The 17,951-nt window shown below is 33.4% G+C and overlaps 1 protein-coding gene across 8 annotated transcripts in view; it reads left to right on the top strand.

The window, feature by feature from the left end:
* The window catches only part of LOC106461364 (zinc finger protein 501-like), a 69,816-nt gene that overhangs the window by 20,525 nt on the left and 31,340 nt on the right, over positions 1–17,951 (top strand). For 4 of the 8 annotated variants that reach the window (XM_022388309.1, XM_022388310.1, XM_022388311.1 and 1 more), the window contains exons 2-4: positions 8,979–9,146; positions 11,060–11,160; positions 15,017–15,197. In XM_022388309.1, coding sequence (XP_022244017.1) covers positions 8,979–9,146; positions 11,060–11,160; positions 15,017–15,197 — 450 coding nt within the window. The other 4 variants (XM_022388306.1, XM_022388305.1, XM_022388304.1 and 1 more) reach the window with 4 other exon arrangements.

The following is a 17,951-nucleotide window of genomic DNA, read 5'->3' as shown; positions in this document are numbered from 1 at the left end:
GCTTGTTTCACAACTTGTAGTTTTCTCACATTGACAATGTTTTTCTCATAGATATCACTTTTTTCACACACACATAGTAAATACTGTGTTACCTGAACTATGTATTCAATGTCACTGGTTTTGACTGTTTTGTGTAAATTAACCAGTGATAGAATGAATATATTTTGTATATAACTGCTACTGACCACTTCTTTTGGAAGAGCTGATTTTCAGCTTTCTTTCCACGCATCTGATGTGGTTCATATTTAAAAACGTGCTTTATATGTAACCTAATATGTAGCCTTGTGGTGAAAAGTATTAAATATATACATATTGTCTGGAATAACAAGTCTGGAAAAGTGCACACAGTATTGTTGCAACCGGTGGTTAACAACTCTTTTATGGTTTCTAAATGTTAAACAATGCCATTGCATTTCATTGTAGGTGTGTTGGCTAAACAATAAATAGTATAATTTGTTGATCCAGTAGAAATTCAGGTGGGTTATAGAGCTAACTTCAATACCTGAGGAAGACAGCGTGGAAATGTGAGATCATGTTTGTTTCTCAAATTTGCAAATTTTGACACCATGTAGCAGCAATAATGACATATCATGCTCATGGTAACAATTATGTATTTGGATGGACAACCACAATCACTGGTCAGGAACTTTAGAATTTGCTTTGGTTGTTATTGAGATTTCTTGGTTGAGCAGTAAACAACAATTTTGGGAGCCTCAAAAAGTATTCACTTGAATCAAGGAGCACATTACAATAGTTGGTGGTTTACTGAGTTGTGAAAATACACAAGTATGATGGTTGGACAAACAGGTGAAACAGATTCACTTGAATCAAGGAGCACATTACAATAGTTGGTGGTTTACTGAGTTGTGAAAATACACAAGTATGAGTTTTGGACAAACAGGTGAAAAGATTCACTTGAATCAAGGAGCACATTACAATAGTTGGTGGTTTACTGAGTTGTGAAAATACACAAATATGATGGTTGGACAAACAGGTGATTCAGATTCAAACATATGCCTGTTGATATTATAAACACTAACAGCGTTGATTGGGATGACTACCTACAATATGCCATAAGAGTGCACAAAACAACTGGTTATTCTCCAAATCTACAGATGAGAAGTATAGCTCCAAGTGGATCTTATTGTATGTCTCTTCACCCAGTACAGACGTTCTGTAGTTTCTACAGGAATATATAGAATGACCGTAATCTAAAACAATCGATGTGCATGATCTTAGGTGTTGGAAATTGGGTAAAGTAGTCGTGTGTCGAAAAAGATGTTAATACAAACAATAACATAATTACAGTGATTTGCTAAATTAGGGATACACTTTTAAATTTTAAATTACTCAGTTTTGACTTTCTTGTTTCAATAATTTTTATAGTATTAAAACTTTCTATATTATTACAGCTAGCTAGGTTATATATATATCAATCTTTACTTGTATTTATAAAATTTAAACATTTTTTATTATACTTGTTTGTTTCCATTTCATTAGCTATATTTTTGTGCACCAGCAATACCAAGGGCGGGGCGCGCATATATATATTGTTTCGATTTTACTCGCCCCCTAGTGGCACAGCGGTATGTCTGCGGACTTACAACACTAGAATCCGGGTTTCGATACCCGTGGTGGGCAGAGCACAGATAGCCCATTGTGTAGCTTTGTGCTTAATTAAAAACAAACAAAGAACTCGATTTTACTCATGAGGATCTCTACCCTCAAATCTAACTATATGCCCAAAGTGACGCAACAGCCACATTACAAAATAAAATCATTAATACAAAAATGATTTAATTGTGATTAAACACAAAGCTACACAATGGCATTTCTATGATATTTCCACCAAGGGTGAAGAAACCCGCTTTTAGCATTCTAAACTTGCAGATTTACCGCTGAGTCACTAGAGGCAATGCAGAAATTAACTCTTATAAAACAGGAATTAGCATATCAATACATTTCTGCTAAAAGTAAATTACAGGTCAAACTTTCTTCTTTCTTATCTTGTTATTCTCTTATGAAAATTCGCTTCCAGCTTGATGTGTTTGAAGTTAAGCACAAAGCTACACAATGGGCTACTAGATAAAAATTACAATGGTAATTCATTTTAATGTCACTTCTAAACAAGATTAATTTTAAAAGTTTTAAAAACTGTACTACTGGTTTGACGTTTCCTATTGATTAAGGCACTCTACTCTCAATCAGCGAGTTACGAGATCGAATTCCGTCACCGAAGTTGCTCGACCTTTCAGCCGTAGAGGTGGTATAATGTGATCAATCCTACTATTCGTTTGGTAAAAAGTAGCCCTAGAGTTGGTGGTGGGTTGTGTTGACTAGCTGCCTTCCCTCTAGTCTATCACTCACAATTTCGGGTGGCTATTGCAGATAGCTTTCGAGTAGCTTTGCATGAAATTCAACAAACAAACTATTGCTACGACACTTGTTTTCTCTATTCAAAAACACATAATAAAGGGGAAATGAAATCCTTTAAATGCTGAAATACAATAGTAATCAATTACACTCTTAAAAATCAAACTGAAAATACCTCACAAATACATATACATAGTCACATAAATGTTTGTGTGTAATTAAGCACAAAGTTGCAAGTATCGAAATCTGGATTCTAGCGTTGTAAGTCCGCAGACATACTGGGGGCTCACATAAAAGAATAAATAAAAAAAAACATTACCCCGAGAAAAGTTTTAAAATAAAATTAAACCATGTAATCATAAACTTGAATGACCATCACAAAGGTCCCCAATTAGCTCAGTTGTAAGCCCGAAGCCTTTAAACACTAAAAATCATGTTTTGATACCCGTGGTTGGCAGAGCACAGATAGTACATTGTGTAGCTTTGTGTTAAACAACAAAGAAAGGAAATATTTATATAATCATGAACAATTTTACAAACCACTCGGAGGGAATCCTGTGGTACGAGCTCATGCCTCATTTCGTTCCTATGATTAAATTCTCAATGGCAGTCATGGACCTTTTGCTAGTGGAATTGGTTTTCCATATGATTTCTTTTGCTCTTGCCAGGACCTTGTGGATCTGGATTAACTCTGCCCTAACTGTTTGACTTCTTTATTTAACCTGGACACTGGCTCTAGTCATTTCTGTAGCTGGTATTCCTCGTGGTGATAGAGAGTCCAGGTTTTTGTCTATTTAGTGGCTTTTTCCTAGCAATGCCTTTTAACTGGGATCTGGTCCAATGTTGATGTAGTGGAGAGGTCTAATTTTGGCCAATCCTGAAATATCCTCGTGACCAATATGGCTGTCATTAACTGATTACTGACAGCCAGGATAGTAACTTGGTTGTTTCAGTGGTTTTTGTTTTGGTGTAGCAGATGATGAGACATTTCACAGACAAAACCTTGTCGAAACGTTGTACATTTGCTGTTATGTTAAACTTATATTAAAGATTTTCTTCATTGCCCATTCAAGCCGTCTCCAAACATTATTAGACAAAACCTTGACACAAGTGATATGATGATTTCCACCTGTTGAGATCCCGGTTCCAGCTTGGGGAGACCATTCTAGTGTTTGAAATGCCTTCGTTTTGGATTTTGTTTTACGTGATATGTAATGACCCCAGTGCAGGTGTACACACATTTAATATCGATGTTATTTTATATTGGCAAATCCTTCAACAGGATATATCATTACCTGGAAATGACATATCATTAATGGCTCAGCCATCTCCTCCTTTACTTGTTTTGGTGTAGACTGAGTACCATCCCGTTGACAAATTTAGAATTGAATATTCATATATATAACTTCCACTTATCCTAAAGCTAGGCTGGTACCTTGAATTTTGGCAATGGCTATGAGGTCCACGTTCTTGACACTGTTGAGTACAAAGTACTGTGCATACTAGTTTCCAAGATATTCTTATTATCACATTCTGGTGTGGCAAACTGAACGGGTTAAGCTGACATGTGATGGAAACATAACTAGTTAGCTCAGAAAAGAAAAAAAAACCTAAAGTAATAAGTATTTGGTCTTAAATAGCAAAAGTCAGGATAGAAAATGTCGGGTTAAATGAATTCCAGCTGTTGAAAATCTTGCCATATGTGTAGGTTATAAGATATTTGGTTGCCCAAGTACAACAATACACTACTCTAAAACTAAATTTTAGATACATAATGTCAAAATTATTACATTGGTCAAACAACATTTCTACGGGTTTGGGGTGTTTTTACACAATATACTTCCAATAGAGCATGCATACCTAAGACTTATGAACTTCTCAGGTTTCATTGAATCTCTGCTTGACTAATACATATAACTTTGATGCCCATTATTACCATTTCCATGATACCAGCTAACATATTTTACCTCCAATCCAGTTGCATTCCTCTCACTCATGTCTGGTTGTTATATGAACTGCTACATACACATATAAGTGTACTAAAAAGAACTTAGCAATGGTCCTGTGATATACAATGTAGAACTCATGCTAGTTAGGTAGATCTAGTGAGTGATTCTCTGGAAATGTCAGACAAACGTTTTTTTCTTGGAAAATCATTTGAAAACTTGGGAAGCAAGGACTGCAATGTCCGTTTTAGCTGAATTTCGAATTCGTTGTTATCATCTTCACTTTACAAACTGATGATGTTCTAGGCATTACATCTATTAACACAAACCACCCTAAAGTGTGAAGTTGCCAAGTGGTGATCACACAATGTAGTGCAATCATTACACTATGAAATACCACTAGATAACTTGAAAATAAAGGATCGACACCTCTTTTCAATCATTGATGTTTCAACCAAATGGTTATCCAAACTGTTGATAATTGAATGGAAGATCACCATCAGTGGTTTTGTCGACTGTTAGAGATGTCAATTAATTCTAGATTTTGTGCTTCTTCATTTGGGTCATCATGAACAATCTTCTGATTTCTCATCAAGCCAGTGCACAAGAGGTTTGTTCCAAGCATATATAAACAGCTTCTAGACTTCTGTAACTTTTACTTCAATGAATTAACCTGTAAGACCAGGATATAAGGTACTATCTTTCTTGAACTGAACTGCTAGCACATACCAAAGCCACAGCCAGTCTTCATGTTAGGACATTTGTTCCTTCACTGTTTTATCATTGCACCTCGTCTGTAATTTGCCACCCTTTCATAGCTGCTGATGAGCAAGCACTGATGTGTCAACTAATGCATACATTATTTACGTATTTCAGTGGACATTATGGAATGTCTGCTCTAGGGGGAGGGTCATATTTACAGGGAGCAGGACTTCTTTGCAGAGCATGAGCATGTTCTGTAAACAACCTGTTGATTTTTGCTAAATTATGTATGTTGTGCATCATCATTACGTACAGTAAGTGCTCATTTCAGTCAGTTTGGTTGGGACTGACAAACTTGTCAAACAAGGTGTTGACAGTCGGCATTGCACATTCTATTATATAATCAGACTGAGGGTGATAAGGTGAAGTGTGTGTCTTTATCATACCTAACAAACAATAGGTAAAATACAAATAACGTGTGTGAACTTACTTGAATAAGTATGATATACTGTTGCTCTGACTGAATACCTTCATCAATAAATTGTTAAGGATCTTGTTTCAATCTAGTCTGACTAAATGTAACGTTCCTAAACATCAAACATACTGTTGGTGTGAATGTACTTTGTAGTCATTATGAGAAAAACCTATACACTGAATACATGAAGTGGATAAAAAGTGTCATTGGCCACTATTCAGCTATTCACATTATACACCCGCACAATAGCAGATATAATAAATAAACTTAGTATTCCGAAAATTGTTTAATATCGAAGCCTAAGTTCAAGGGAGGTCCAGTTCAATCTACACTTTAATCAACGTGTGTTATTGTGTTAGCTTGTAAGGAACCTCGTATTTATTCACAGCGACCAGCGCTACTCACATGGTTGGTCGTTCTAATTACAACATAGGTGGGGATGTAATCTTTAGATGTCATCAAAACAATTGTAGAAGGTCACTGCTATCCACACTTGATACAATGTCCACTGTTGAATAATATTCTTTGTGGGTGGAAAAGATGTTATCCACTTCATGAAGAACAAATAAACAAATCTAGGTAGCTTAAAACAAAAGCGACAGTTGTATTTCCTTGTGATTTCTAGTAGTACACAGTTCTAGTGTTAAAATCATTATACATCAGAGCTTCTCAGATATATTTGCGAGATTCTTATAAATGACTTGCGTACCTTTACCATATCTTCATCGTTCAGTTCCTGGGAGGGTAGAAAATCTTTAAACTAACACTATGTGCTAACCAAAATTTTCATTGAAAAAAAATCTATCTTATATATATTCCCCATCAACTCTGAGGGGAATGCTGTGGTAATCCAATATTTGCATCATCCATGAACAGAATCTAACCCACTATTTCCTGCATATCATACAAGTGCTCTGCCAATTGAATTAAAAACCATTTCTTAAAACTGAATTACAACATTCATCAGTCCATAATTGTAGGCATTGGATGCCAGTTTATCTGTGGTCATCCTATCTTTGTATTTCCTAAGAGTAGTATTTAATCCAGTATTACTTTTCTAAGAACTAAAACTACCTTAGCCTTCATCTCTCACAAACTACTGTGGTAATCCAACTTTTGCTTCACCTATAAGTAGAATCAAATCCAGTATCTCCTACATGTCAGACGAGTGCTCTGCCAATTCAGGTTAAAGACCCTGTAATAAAACGGAAACTGCGATGTTCTTCCCCTTTCACAAACAATTGAAAAAAGGCATTTCATCAGGCCATAACTGTAAATATTGGATGCCAGTTTGTCTCCGGTTATCCAGTGTTTCCATTTCTAAAGAGTAGTATTGAATCCACTATTGCTCTAGTAAGACACTATTTTAACAACTAAAACAACAGTAGCCTTCATCTCTCACAAGCTAGACCCATATTCAGAACTTTTCAGAATCATGGGGAGGCTGCACAATGAGTGGTAATTTTTCTATGATAATCCGGTTATCCAGTTTTGGAATTTTCTGTTAGCAGGATCGAATCCATTACTGTTCACATAACAAGTGAGTGATCTTATGACAGAGCTGAAATGCTTCCCACTAATAATTTCTAAAAGTACACATTTTAAAATTACCACATTACACAGTTAACGCGATTAATTATTCCATTCCATATTTGTATATAAATAACCAAAAGTTACGATATTAAAACATTTCTATGTTATAAATTCCCCAGTAAGATTTTGTATACGTCAAAAAGATAGTTATATAATGACTCATTTTCTCATAATGATGTGTGAATACAAAAGTTGGTTATTTACAGCAAATTGTGCTTTGCAATAGAGACTACTACGAGTAGTAAACAGACCATTTCTCACAAACTTCTAGTATACCACCTTTTCCTCCTTCCAAATTTGTGTGAGGACACAAAGAATGTTTTAAAATTTACTTTTAATTGGTGTATTTGGAATATGCTTCTGATAAAAAATGCATAACTTTCTCGCCTTAAAATTATTTCTAGAAGAAATTACCCAAATGCTTTTACAAAACATGCACATGTGAAATAGCGGAATCTGTGTTTAATTTGTTGAGTTTACATTTTTCATATTTATTGATATAGTTTGGCAAAACATAACAAACTAAAAGTCTCAAAGTTATAGATAGTATTTTCATGGCTCTTAATAAGGATAACATCTAAAGTTCGTGAAGGATGACAGGTAATGTACTTTGATTGAGATTAATTCTTCAGATTTAATCATCACATATACTTTTAGATTTATGTTCATTCTTCACGCAAGGTGTACTAAAAATATAGCAGAACTAGCAGGTGCCCGATCAACTGTCAACGGTACTTTGCCTAAAAATAATGATGAATAAATAAAAATGTCAACCGAATACCTTGGACCATAGCGTATATGCGATATGATTATCTAGTATATGAACGTGTTTTGTCATTCCATCTGTTATTTTAATAAATAAAATTTCATTGTGTTTGTTTTTAAGCAAAGGAGACTAACGATAATGCATTGTTGGCATAAAACGTTTGGGTTTATATGCCATGGGTACATCCAGCACAATAGAGCACTGAGGTTCGCCAAGTAACTGCAAGAATTTTTCTGCTGGATGTCACCATACCTTGTCATTTAACTGAGCGCAAGAAAATGCCACTACCGTGAGCGCTTTTATGACAGTTTTCATTTCTATAAGTGTCAGAGGGGAGATATTCAGTTAAATTCAAATCAGTTTATTCGAATTTGTACAATAAGCATATGCATGTGGATAATACTGACATGAAAAGTAAATAAAATAAATAAATAAAGCCAACAGCAACACCCACACTGACATATATATGTATATACTGAAACACGTTCCTTTCTTTATGTGTTATTTCCGCTCGTTTTTTTATTTTAAAAATATTTCTTTCAGTCAGTCGACAGAGAAAATATTGTTTTCCGTCTGAAATCTCCTCCCAAAAAGAAACATTTTGTGTTCTTAATAAATTATTTTTCTCAAAATGGCATTTTAGCACAAATGAAAACTGATGGACCGGTGTTGATAACGATATGAAATTTAAGGAATTGCAAAAAAATTAATAATTTTCCTGTAATATGCTATTGAAAAGAAGCATTTTCATATATATATATGTGTGTGTGTTTATTTTTAATTTCTACGATTAACCGATCAGGAGATACAGAGCGTGACAGACAGACATTGGTTATTATATATGTACTAAATAGTCTCATTTGTTAGCTACTTTGAATATATTATAATAAATGTTGAATTTCATAAACGTTTTTAATTAATATATATATATATAACTCACGCATATCGTAGTAAACGTTGAAGGCTCGTTGAAACTTCGATTCCGGAGAGATGTTACAAAATAACTAATGCCTGGTGAAATAGGATTAGGAAGTTTTGACTGTTTAAGATACTGTTTGTTCAGAAAGCTTGGTGTAAGAATCCTTTATATTAAAAAGATAAAAGTTCTTATTTTTTGTCATAGGTGATAGGAGTAATTGCGAGCTTCAGGTAAGATATAAAGGGTGTTACGTTGACGATAACATGGAAGTTTTGAAACCGAATGTGAAAACCGAACCTATTCCTGATGAGGAGAATGCTTTGTTGGAAGTCAAGATTTTGAAAAACGAAGCTAGGAAAACGTCACTTAGTTGTAAGTTCAAATGCATACAATTTAAATCCTTTATCATAAGTTTATATTATAAAACTTTGTAACATAGCACAAATGTGTGCTAAACATTTCCTGTATTGTATTTTTTAACAATTTAGCCATATTATCATCATTCGTATTACTGTTACAACGGTTAGTTTTACTAATGCTACAAACCTGTGGTACAGAACAAATGAGTAATAGTACTAATAGTGAGAAATAACTGTTATAATTTTTTTGTTTCATAATATAATGTTCCATTAGGCGTTTTGTAACATCTGTCTATCATAAGGAATTATTTCTGGTGAGCAACAATAAATTATAAATAAATAAACGTCTTGCACCAATAGAAGGTTTAGGTAATTGAGCCAATAGCTTGTGCATTAAAAAAAAAAACGTGGTGATAGTCCAAATAAATTACTTAATACAAATAAGTTATTTCATTAAGTAAACGTTTAAACACCAAGATACATGATTAAAGAATTGGTAGAATATGTTGAATTAACCAACACGGTGTAGTAAGAATGAAACAATTAAAAAAAACGAGTTATTTTGAGTGTGTATATGATTTCTAATTCTATAGCTTGATATAATTATTGTATGTTCCCTAATTTTGACAACTGTATGTAGGAAGAACATCATTCAGTAAGTCGTATAACACATAATATGATAAAATATAAAATGGCTTAAATCATAGTAGGCCAGTGTGATTCTAATCCAAAGAATGTATTTTTGGAATATCTCGGATACAATCAATTAAATTCTGAGAACTATGATTTTATTATTAAATTGCAAACTTTGAGTATTATTGTGTTTGCTTTATTTTTGAGTGAAAACTAAATCATAAGATAGAGATTTTTTTTAAAATAGTCTGTTGAAGAGTATAAAACCACTGGACGTGATATGAATAACGTGCATATGTGAAACAGGCTAGTTGTAGAAAGATAGCCATTCTAAACCTATAGAAAAGGTGAAGCTAGTGATGTACTTACTTCCTTTAAAATTATTTCTACTTTTCACCTATTTATAATTCTATTAAAACAATAGTCAACAACAATCAAACAATTTTATTTCATTTAGTAGTCTATAATAATTATTAAACAACTATAAAATAAATATTACTTTGAAATTTGGTGTATAAATATTCATATATAGTTACATATACACTCAATATAACTTACTCCCAAAAAGCAAAAAAATTAAACATATACATATATACTAAAAGTGAACCAACAATTTTTGTATATGTATATGACTATCTTGTGTTTCCTTTTTTTTTTTCTTTATAATAGATACGGTTAAAAAAGATTTTGTAATGTTACTGATCTGTAATGCTGACTGCTTGCCCAGTTTTTGTATATACATTGTGTTTATTGAAATTGTTAGCTTATATATATAAGTCCTTAATAATATATATATATATATATATATATATATAAACACTTCAGATTTGTCCATATCCAATGTATGCTTTTACATAGCCACCATTTGTGGCTCGAAGGATGTCCTGGTGTTAGTCATCACATTTTGATTAGTTATTTATGTATTCACCGATCCCATATTTGGTACCTCCATCTTAATTACAGTGTTCTTCACGTACATCCTATCTTTAGTTGTGGGAAAGGAACTTCAAACATTATTCTCCCAGATGCCACAAATGTTTAGCTTAAGTTTAACTTTAGAATAAGTTATACATCAAAGTAAGAATATGCTAAAATTATTCTTAAGAATTTTTAACTATGTTGTATTATAATTATATGCTTGTATTTATATGTTATGATTAAGTATAGACAGGTGGAATTGGACTAGTTTAAAAAAAATGTGTTATTTCACAATGAGAACTTGTTACAGTTTTGTGATACACAGAAGTCATGTTCAGATTTGTGGCTATAAAAGTTTTTATTTTACACCTCTAGTGACAAGAGAAGCTGTTTCCCAAGAAGAAACATCATTATTTAGAGTCTATGATTTTAAAATAAAAGAAGAAAAGTACGATGAAGTACCAGAAGAAACTGAGGTAATTCGTAATTCACTTAATAGGGATAAATACAGAGATAATTTGTAGAGAAGATTCATGCAATATTGTTCATTATCTCAAGTAAGTAACATTTAAAAATATCTTTGGATTTTTTTCTGCACTTAATCATGTAACCTTTTGACATGGATGAATATTGTTTCATAAAATGTGTATTTCTGAGGATTTTTGCATTTTAATGTTTGTGATATCTGCACAACAATGTTAATTTTTACTTAATACCTGTTATTGGTTTCATAAGTACACTGTCAAATATTATTCTCTCCCTCCTATTTCTCACCACGTTTGACATTATGATCAGTTGAATTTTGTTCTGAAAATGATTGTATGTTAAGTCTCAAGTTATACTCTTGGCTTTTAGAATCTCAAGCCTTAGTAATAATTATATGAATTATGTCTTCCTAATATTCATATGTCACTTCTCTGACCTCACACTGTCACAGTTGTCTTAACATCTTTTAGAAATTTATATCTTTTTTTTTCATCAGCTCTTATTTTGTGATTTTATAATGTTTATTGATCCTACACTGAGAAAAAGATGGGAAATTTCATTTCATTTTGGTTCCTGAAGTCTCTATCGTTAACTGTTTCATCACACTTGTTACAATACAGGTAAACCTTGTACTGATTTCCTTCATTCAGTTTGAGATGTTATTTATTTGTGCTGTTATGTAATGTATCATTTAACTAATATATACCTGTTTACAAGAGGTACATGTTAACTTGTAAATGATGTACCATTGTCATAGCATTGGGATTGGATCTTTAACTTTAAAGAAATCCCTTATGCATACATGAGATTTAAATATCACCTTTAGAGATTTTTGTGGATATGATGCTTTCAAAATGTTAAAATTGTTTTGTTTACCTTCAAATTTAAAGGATCTATAAAGGGTAACACAACAGACAAAGAACATTTATAAATGGTACATCAAGTGACTGTACTATGGGATTGTTCACCTTTAGCAAGTACATGTTCACTATCTTGTTAATGAGTTATGTTGGACTGATATGACCCTTGAAGTTTCTTTGTTTTATTTTTGGTATCAAGTGTACATTTGTGAGAATACTAGATAATGATTTAATAAATGAATTATTATTCTTTTGTAACTGTGGAGCTATTAATTATGAAAATAAAATTATCGTAATTGGCAGTAGTTCTAGGAAATTAGTGGAATTTGATAATTACTTAATCGCCAGACTCGTTAATTGATTACTATCACATGAAACTTGGATGGTTGGAATGATGAATGGAATCATTAATTTTAATTGATTGTTTATTTTTGTAAGTATTTACACTAATTGAATAAACTGAACAACATTTTTTTGTGACACTAATCAATCTAATTGATGCTCATAGGTGATTGATTAAATCAATAAATTGAGTTAACTGCCCAGCTATAATTGGCAGAGAATAAAATATAGGGATTTTGTCTCAATAAAACTTAACCTATAAAACAATTGGCTGGTGCTATACTTAGGGTAAGGCAATTATACGTCCTCCTCCCCCCATAAGCAGATAAAGAAAACAGCATTGTGCTTCCTTCACAACTTTCTCCATTACTACATTATTCTAACATGCTATTAATGTGCTTCCTTCACAACTTTCTCCATTACTACATTATTCTAACATGCTATTAATGTGCTTCCTTCACAACTTTCTCCATTACTACATTATTCTAACGTGATATTAATGTGCATCCTTCATTACTTTCTCCATTACTACATTATTCTAACAAGATATTAATGTGCATCCTTCATTACTTTCTCCATTACTACATTATTCTAACAAGATATTAATGTGCTTCCTTCACAACTTTCTCCATTACTACATTATTCTAACATGATATTAATGTACTTTCTTTACATCTGTCTCCATTACTACATTATTCTAACATGCTATTAATGTGCTTCCTTCACAACTTTCTCCATTACTACATTATTCTAACATGCTATTAATGTGCTAATGTAGTAATGGAGAAAGTTGTGAAGGAAAATGGAGAAAGTTGTGAAGGAAGCACATTAATATCATGTTAGAAACTACATTATTCTAACGTGATATTAATCTTCTTATTTTATTCACATTGTTTTGTTTTTAAAGTACTTTTCACATTATCCTTGGTTTAATATCAGAGACATCTTCTAATGTTTTACCATTTGTGCATCTTTTGTCTAACATTTATTTTACCAATAATGTTAATATTTAAAATATACCATAACTGCAATTAGAAATAACTAAGTAACCAGTTAGCCAGTTTGTCGATGTGTGTTGTTTCAACAGGATAAACATAAAAATATTATTCAGTAAAGATTCAAGTCATCGGAATATTTTGTAGTAATATACCACATTCATTAAACAACATTACACAACACTAAAGTATACAAATATTAATTTCTGATACAATATCTTACCTCCTCTCACAGAAAGCTTTCTCAATTTATACTGCCCTCTATCTGTGCAAATTTTTGCTTGCTTGATACTCCCACATTACTCTAACACATGTTAACTTGAAATATCTGCATACTAACATGCAAATGATTGTGCAGCAACCCTCCACCTATAGGAGTGCAACACTACCCCTATTGTAACTAGCGTCCTCTCTAATCTTACGTCTGTTAATCACTTCTCGATTGGCCTTCTTATTGAATAGCCATGTTTTCACTTGCGGTTTTATTGACTTATCCACAAGTTTTAACTTTCTTAATTTTTTTACTTCAGTTCAATTGTTATTTACCATTTTCATTCTTTTTTGTGGAGAGTTACTATTTATTTTATTTATTTCTCTTCCTTCTTAATTGCAAATATGCACTCACAATTTCAATTACTGACCACATCCACCAGGTCGGAGCCTCAAATACCTGCCCTTGACATGATAGCTCTAGTACATCAGGAGTTTACCAATTTCATGCAACATTCTGAGCCACCTGATGATTGTCCTTACATTCCTGCTTAGGGTTTGAGCGATCGGGAAGACGAGGGTTTGGACCTCCTTTTGCCCTTCCTGAATATGCCTCTCAGTTGCATGTTGTTTTGGGGGAATTGCTCAGACCTCCTACCCCATTTTTGGAATGGATTAATCATGTATGTTCTGTTCTGTCCTTATCTATGGTTCCACCCCCTGCCCTTCTCAGGGAAGAGCCTCCTTCCCCAGATATTAAGGTTCACACACAAGTTGTTTTGTGGAGCATCTATGTTCAGGAGTTACTATGCCTTGACCCCAGCGTACTATGGATGATCATGCTTTTGTGCTTTTGCGTATTATTGTTCCAACTTCCCCTGTTTTGACTCACAGCATTTGGAGTCACTTCTCCGTTTGTGGGGATCGAACCCTGATACTTCAATTACCTTTTCCTGACTGCAGTTTTTCCTTATTCATCTTACTCTGACCCCCCTTCTCCATTCCTTAACCTCCATTTACCTTTTGTCTGAGGCAGTTTATTGTCCTCCTGTGGGGTTTTCAGATGATACTCGGAATCTCATTTTTACCACCATGGCATACCTTTCCACTTTGGCCCTCGCATTATAGACATGGGTGCTCTGCCGTTGGGAGCTTCTCAGTCAAGATGCCATTTTATCTCGGGTTTGTGTACCTGCCAACTCATTGCATGACTTGCACATGGCACCTTTTTTGCAATGAAAGGTGAATACACATCAGCTACTTACATAACTTATGTTTATGTAAAACGGTTTTTTTAGTGAAATTATTGTTTAGTTCACTACAGAAACTTACCAGATATGATTCCAAAGTACCAGTGTTAGCTTATCATTATTTACAATAAGTATTTGTATTTTGTATTGACAAGTTAGTTATTATTCATCTTTCTATTATTTTTTTAGAATACATTTGTGAAGGTTAAAACTGAACAAAGTGTTGATTCAACAAATGTTGACATTATTTCCAAGTTCAGTGAGAGTGATGATGAAACTGTTGATTGTTCACAACATGATGTTATGAGTTTGAAAAGTGAACCAAAAGAAGAGTTTCAACAAATTAAGTCTGAGTTAAAGGATTTATCAGGTGAGTGTAAACTTCAATAACTATATCCATTAACCTTATTATGATAGATGTATTAATAGAAAAGTGGTGTTACTACAATGTTAATAATTTACAGTTTTTGTAATAAAACAAAAAGGTAGTCTATGAAAAAATTATGTTAATATTATGGATTTCTACTAGAAATTTACTTAATACAGCATTTTTAGTGTAAATACAATACTGATACCTAGGTAGTGATAATGTTTGATTCATTCTGACGTACTTATTTTCACTTTAATAATACTAGCAGTGGTTTGAGGAGAAAATGCTGAATAAAAAATATCTAATTTCAAAATAGACAGATATGCGAGTTTCATATTCATTTTAGTTTAAAAAATGTAAAATTCTAGTCTCTAGTATGCATAAGGTTGCTACTATTTATGAGATTTAAAATTATCATTTCAAAGTTACTTGCATAGAAGGAAAGTGATGAAGAGAGAAAAGTATACTTAAATTATTTGGATAGGTAATTAAAGATTGTCATTACTTTGTGTTTCCAATAAGATACGTCACTTCAGCTCAAATCTACCTTTTCTGATTCAGTGCTGCCTTCTATGTGTGAACTTTTTCACCCGCCACTAGCTTTGCAAATGAGTATGTGACAACCCTTCACCAATAGGAGTGTAACAATGCCTTCTAGGACAGCTGGCTCCCTCTATACCGATTGTTCAGTCATCATTTCTCGATTTGGCACTTGTGTGTTAAAACGTTTCATAATTTTGCTCACTTGAGATTTCTCAGCATCGACATATGGTTGAAGTTTCTATAAAACCAACTATTGTGGAAATATTTTTTATTTTCAAACTATTCTGCCTCTGCAGGATTTCTCACCCTTCTCTACAGTTTTATTCCAATCTGTTTGTTGTTTCCCTGTACACCCGAGATTGGTATCCAGTAATCATTCTGTCCCATCTCTGTCAGTTTATTGACCTTCTTTAGTTTCCTGTGATGAGTTTTTTTTCTCTCTCTCTCCAGTGTTCTATTTTTTTGGACGACCAAGATCAATATCTCTGATGCTTATTTTCCCATTCCCATCATCTAGACTTTAGCATATTTTCCCATTCCCATCCTCCTAGCATCTAGACTTTATTTTCAGTTTGTATATCATAGTCAAGTTTATCAATTCTCATAGCTTGGGCTTCAGATTCCACCTTTTTTATAGACAACTGGCTTCTTTTATCTCCATCCCAACAAGACTCCTCCAACTACATTCTTCTCCTTTTTTGTGAGACAACTTGTCTAAGTTAGCTAGATAAGCTGGAGAAGGCTCGTCTAATAACCACCCAGTATGACCAGTATCTGGTTCATTTGGGTGTGTGCTTCACTTCCATTTTCAGCAGGGAAATGCCCTCTCCACTGCATTTACAAGCCATGAAGGGTTTGATTTCCAGAGCTCTATCCTCTCCTTCTCTTCCTGCATGAGAGGTTCTGTGTATGTTGGGGATTTGGGCTTTCTTGGAACCCATTATCCTCTTAAGTTGTACTCTTATGCACTCCTACCATGGCCCAGAAGCTAAATTTCTATTGCTGCCTGGTTTTGTAGTAGAGTTGACCCACCATGTACAGTCTGACATGCCCTAGCTACACTATACGTATAGCATTTCCGAAAGCCTGATGAAGGTTTTGGACTTTGCTTGTATCTTCCACCCATCTTTGTAACACTTCCCTTCTCTTGCTTTTCAGGTGAAGAGTGTATCCTGGTGTAGATGACGTGTAGTCTCCTACGAGTGTGTCTCTATACTGTTCCGAGGTATAGGATAGGATGTTACACTCCATGGGTTCTCTTTGGGCACTTCCTGAAAGGAGCTCATCTAGGTAAAATTTTACACTAGTGCCTCCGCCTCTTCAACATGGGATTCTAGTTAGACATGAGCAGATATTATGTATTGTATTGGAAGTTAACATTCTCCGACACTGAAAATATATATTTGATAGTTACTCATTTCTGCTCAAATTCCCACCCTTCCTTCCCACTTGTGGTGCATCTTACTTTCCTGCTTAATCTTCAGATGATGATTGAACAATCAATACAGAGAGAGATATCATGGGAGCCTCAAGGTTAGAAGTGAGTGAAAAAGTTTGCATGTAGAGGGCAGCACAGAATCAGGAAGGCTTGATGTGAGAGTAGGTGAATAACTACTGAAAATATTTTTTTTCGTCTAGCCATAAAGCAAATAGAAAAAAAAATCCAAACTTTCCAAGTCACAAATAAAATAATAATAGTACATTTTTGCAGTTAGTTGAATTGTCTAAGAAAATTGTATAACAACCAGTTTAACCCTTTATAGTTCAATGAGCTCCTTTCAGGTGTGGAGTTCATACCTATATACTGTATTTCAAATATAAGTATAATAATTATAACTCTGACAATTTTTGTCTCAGAATTATCTTAGAATTGATATTTTGTCATTTCATAATTTCTAAAGAAAAAATACAAAAAATGTTCAAGATTACATTTTTATACAAGTTTCAGGAATGCAAGATAAAGTGGCTTGTCAGTCCTTTTGTTGAGGTACTAAACATTTCAATATTTAAGTAAAGGTTACACCATTATTGTCAAGAGCCTTTAAACTTCAGTGATTTTAACTTTTATAGATTTGGTATAGCACGGTCTAGTATATTTGGTGAAACGAAACAACACTCAAGATTTTAGTCGTTTCAGCGTTTATAATTTTACATCTGTAGAGAAAACTGAATCAAATACTCTCATAACATTGAATACAATATATTAGACAT

Source organism: Limulus polyphemus, unplaced genomic scaffold, assembly GCF_000517525.1.
Source record: "Limulus polyphemus unplaced genomic scaffold, Limulus_polyphemus-2.1.2 Scaffold944, whole genome shotgun sequence".
Classification (NCBI taxonomy): Eukaryota; Metazoa; Arthropoda; class Merostomata; order Xiphosura; family Limulidae; genus Limulus; species Limulus polyphemus.
The sequence above is the reverse complement of the archived record's forward strand: the minus strand, read 5'-3'. Positions and strand labels throughout refer to the sequence as shown.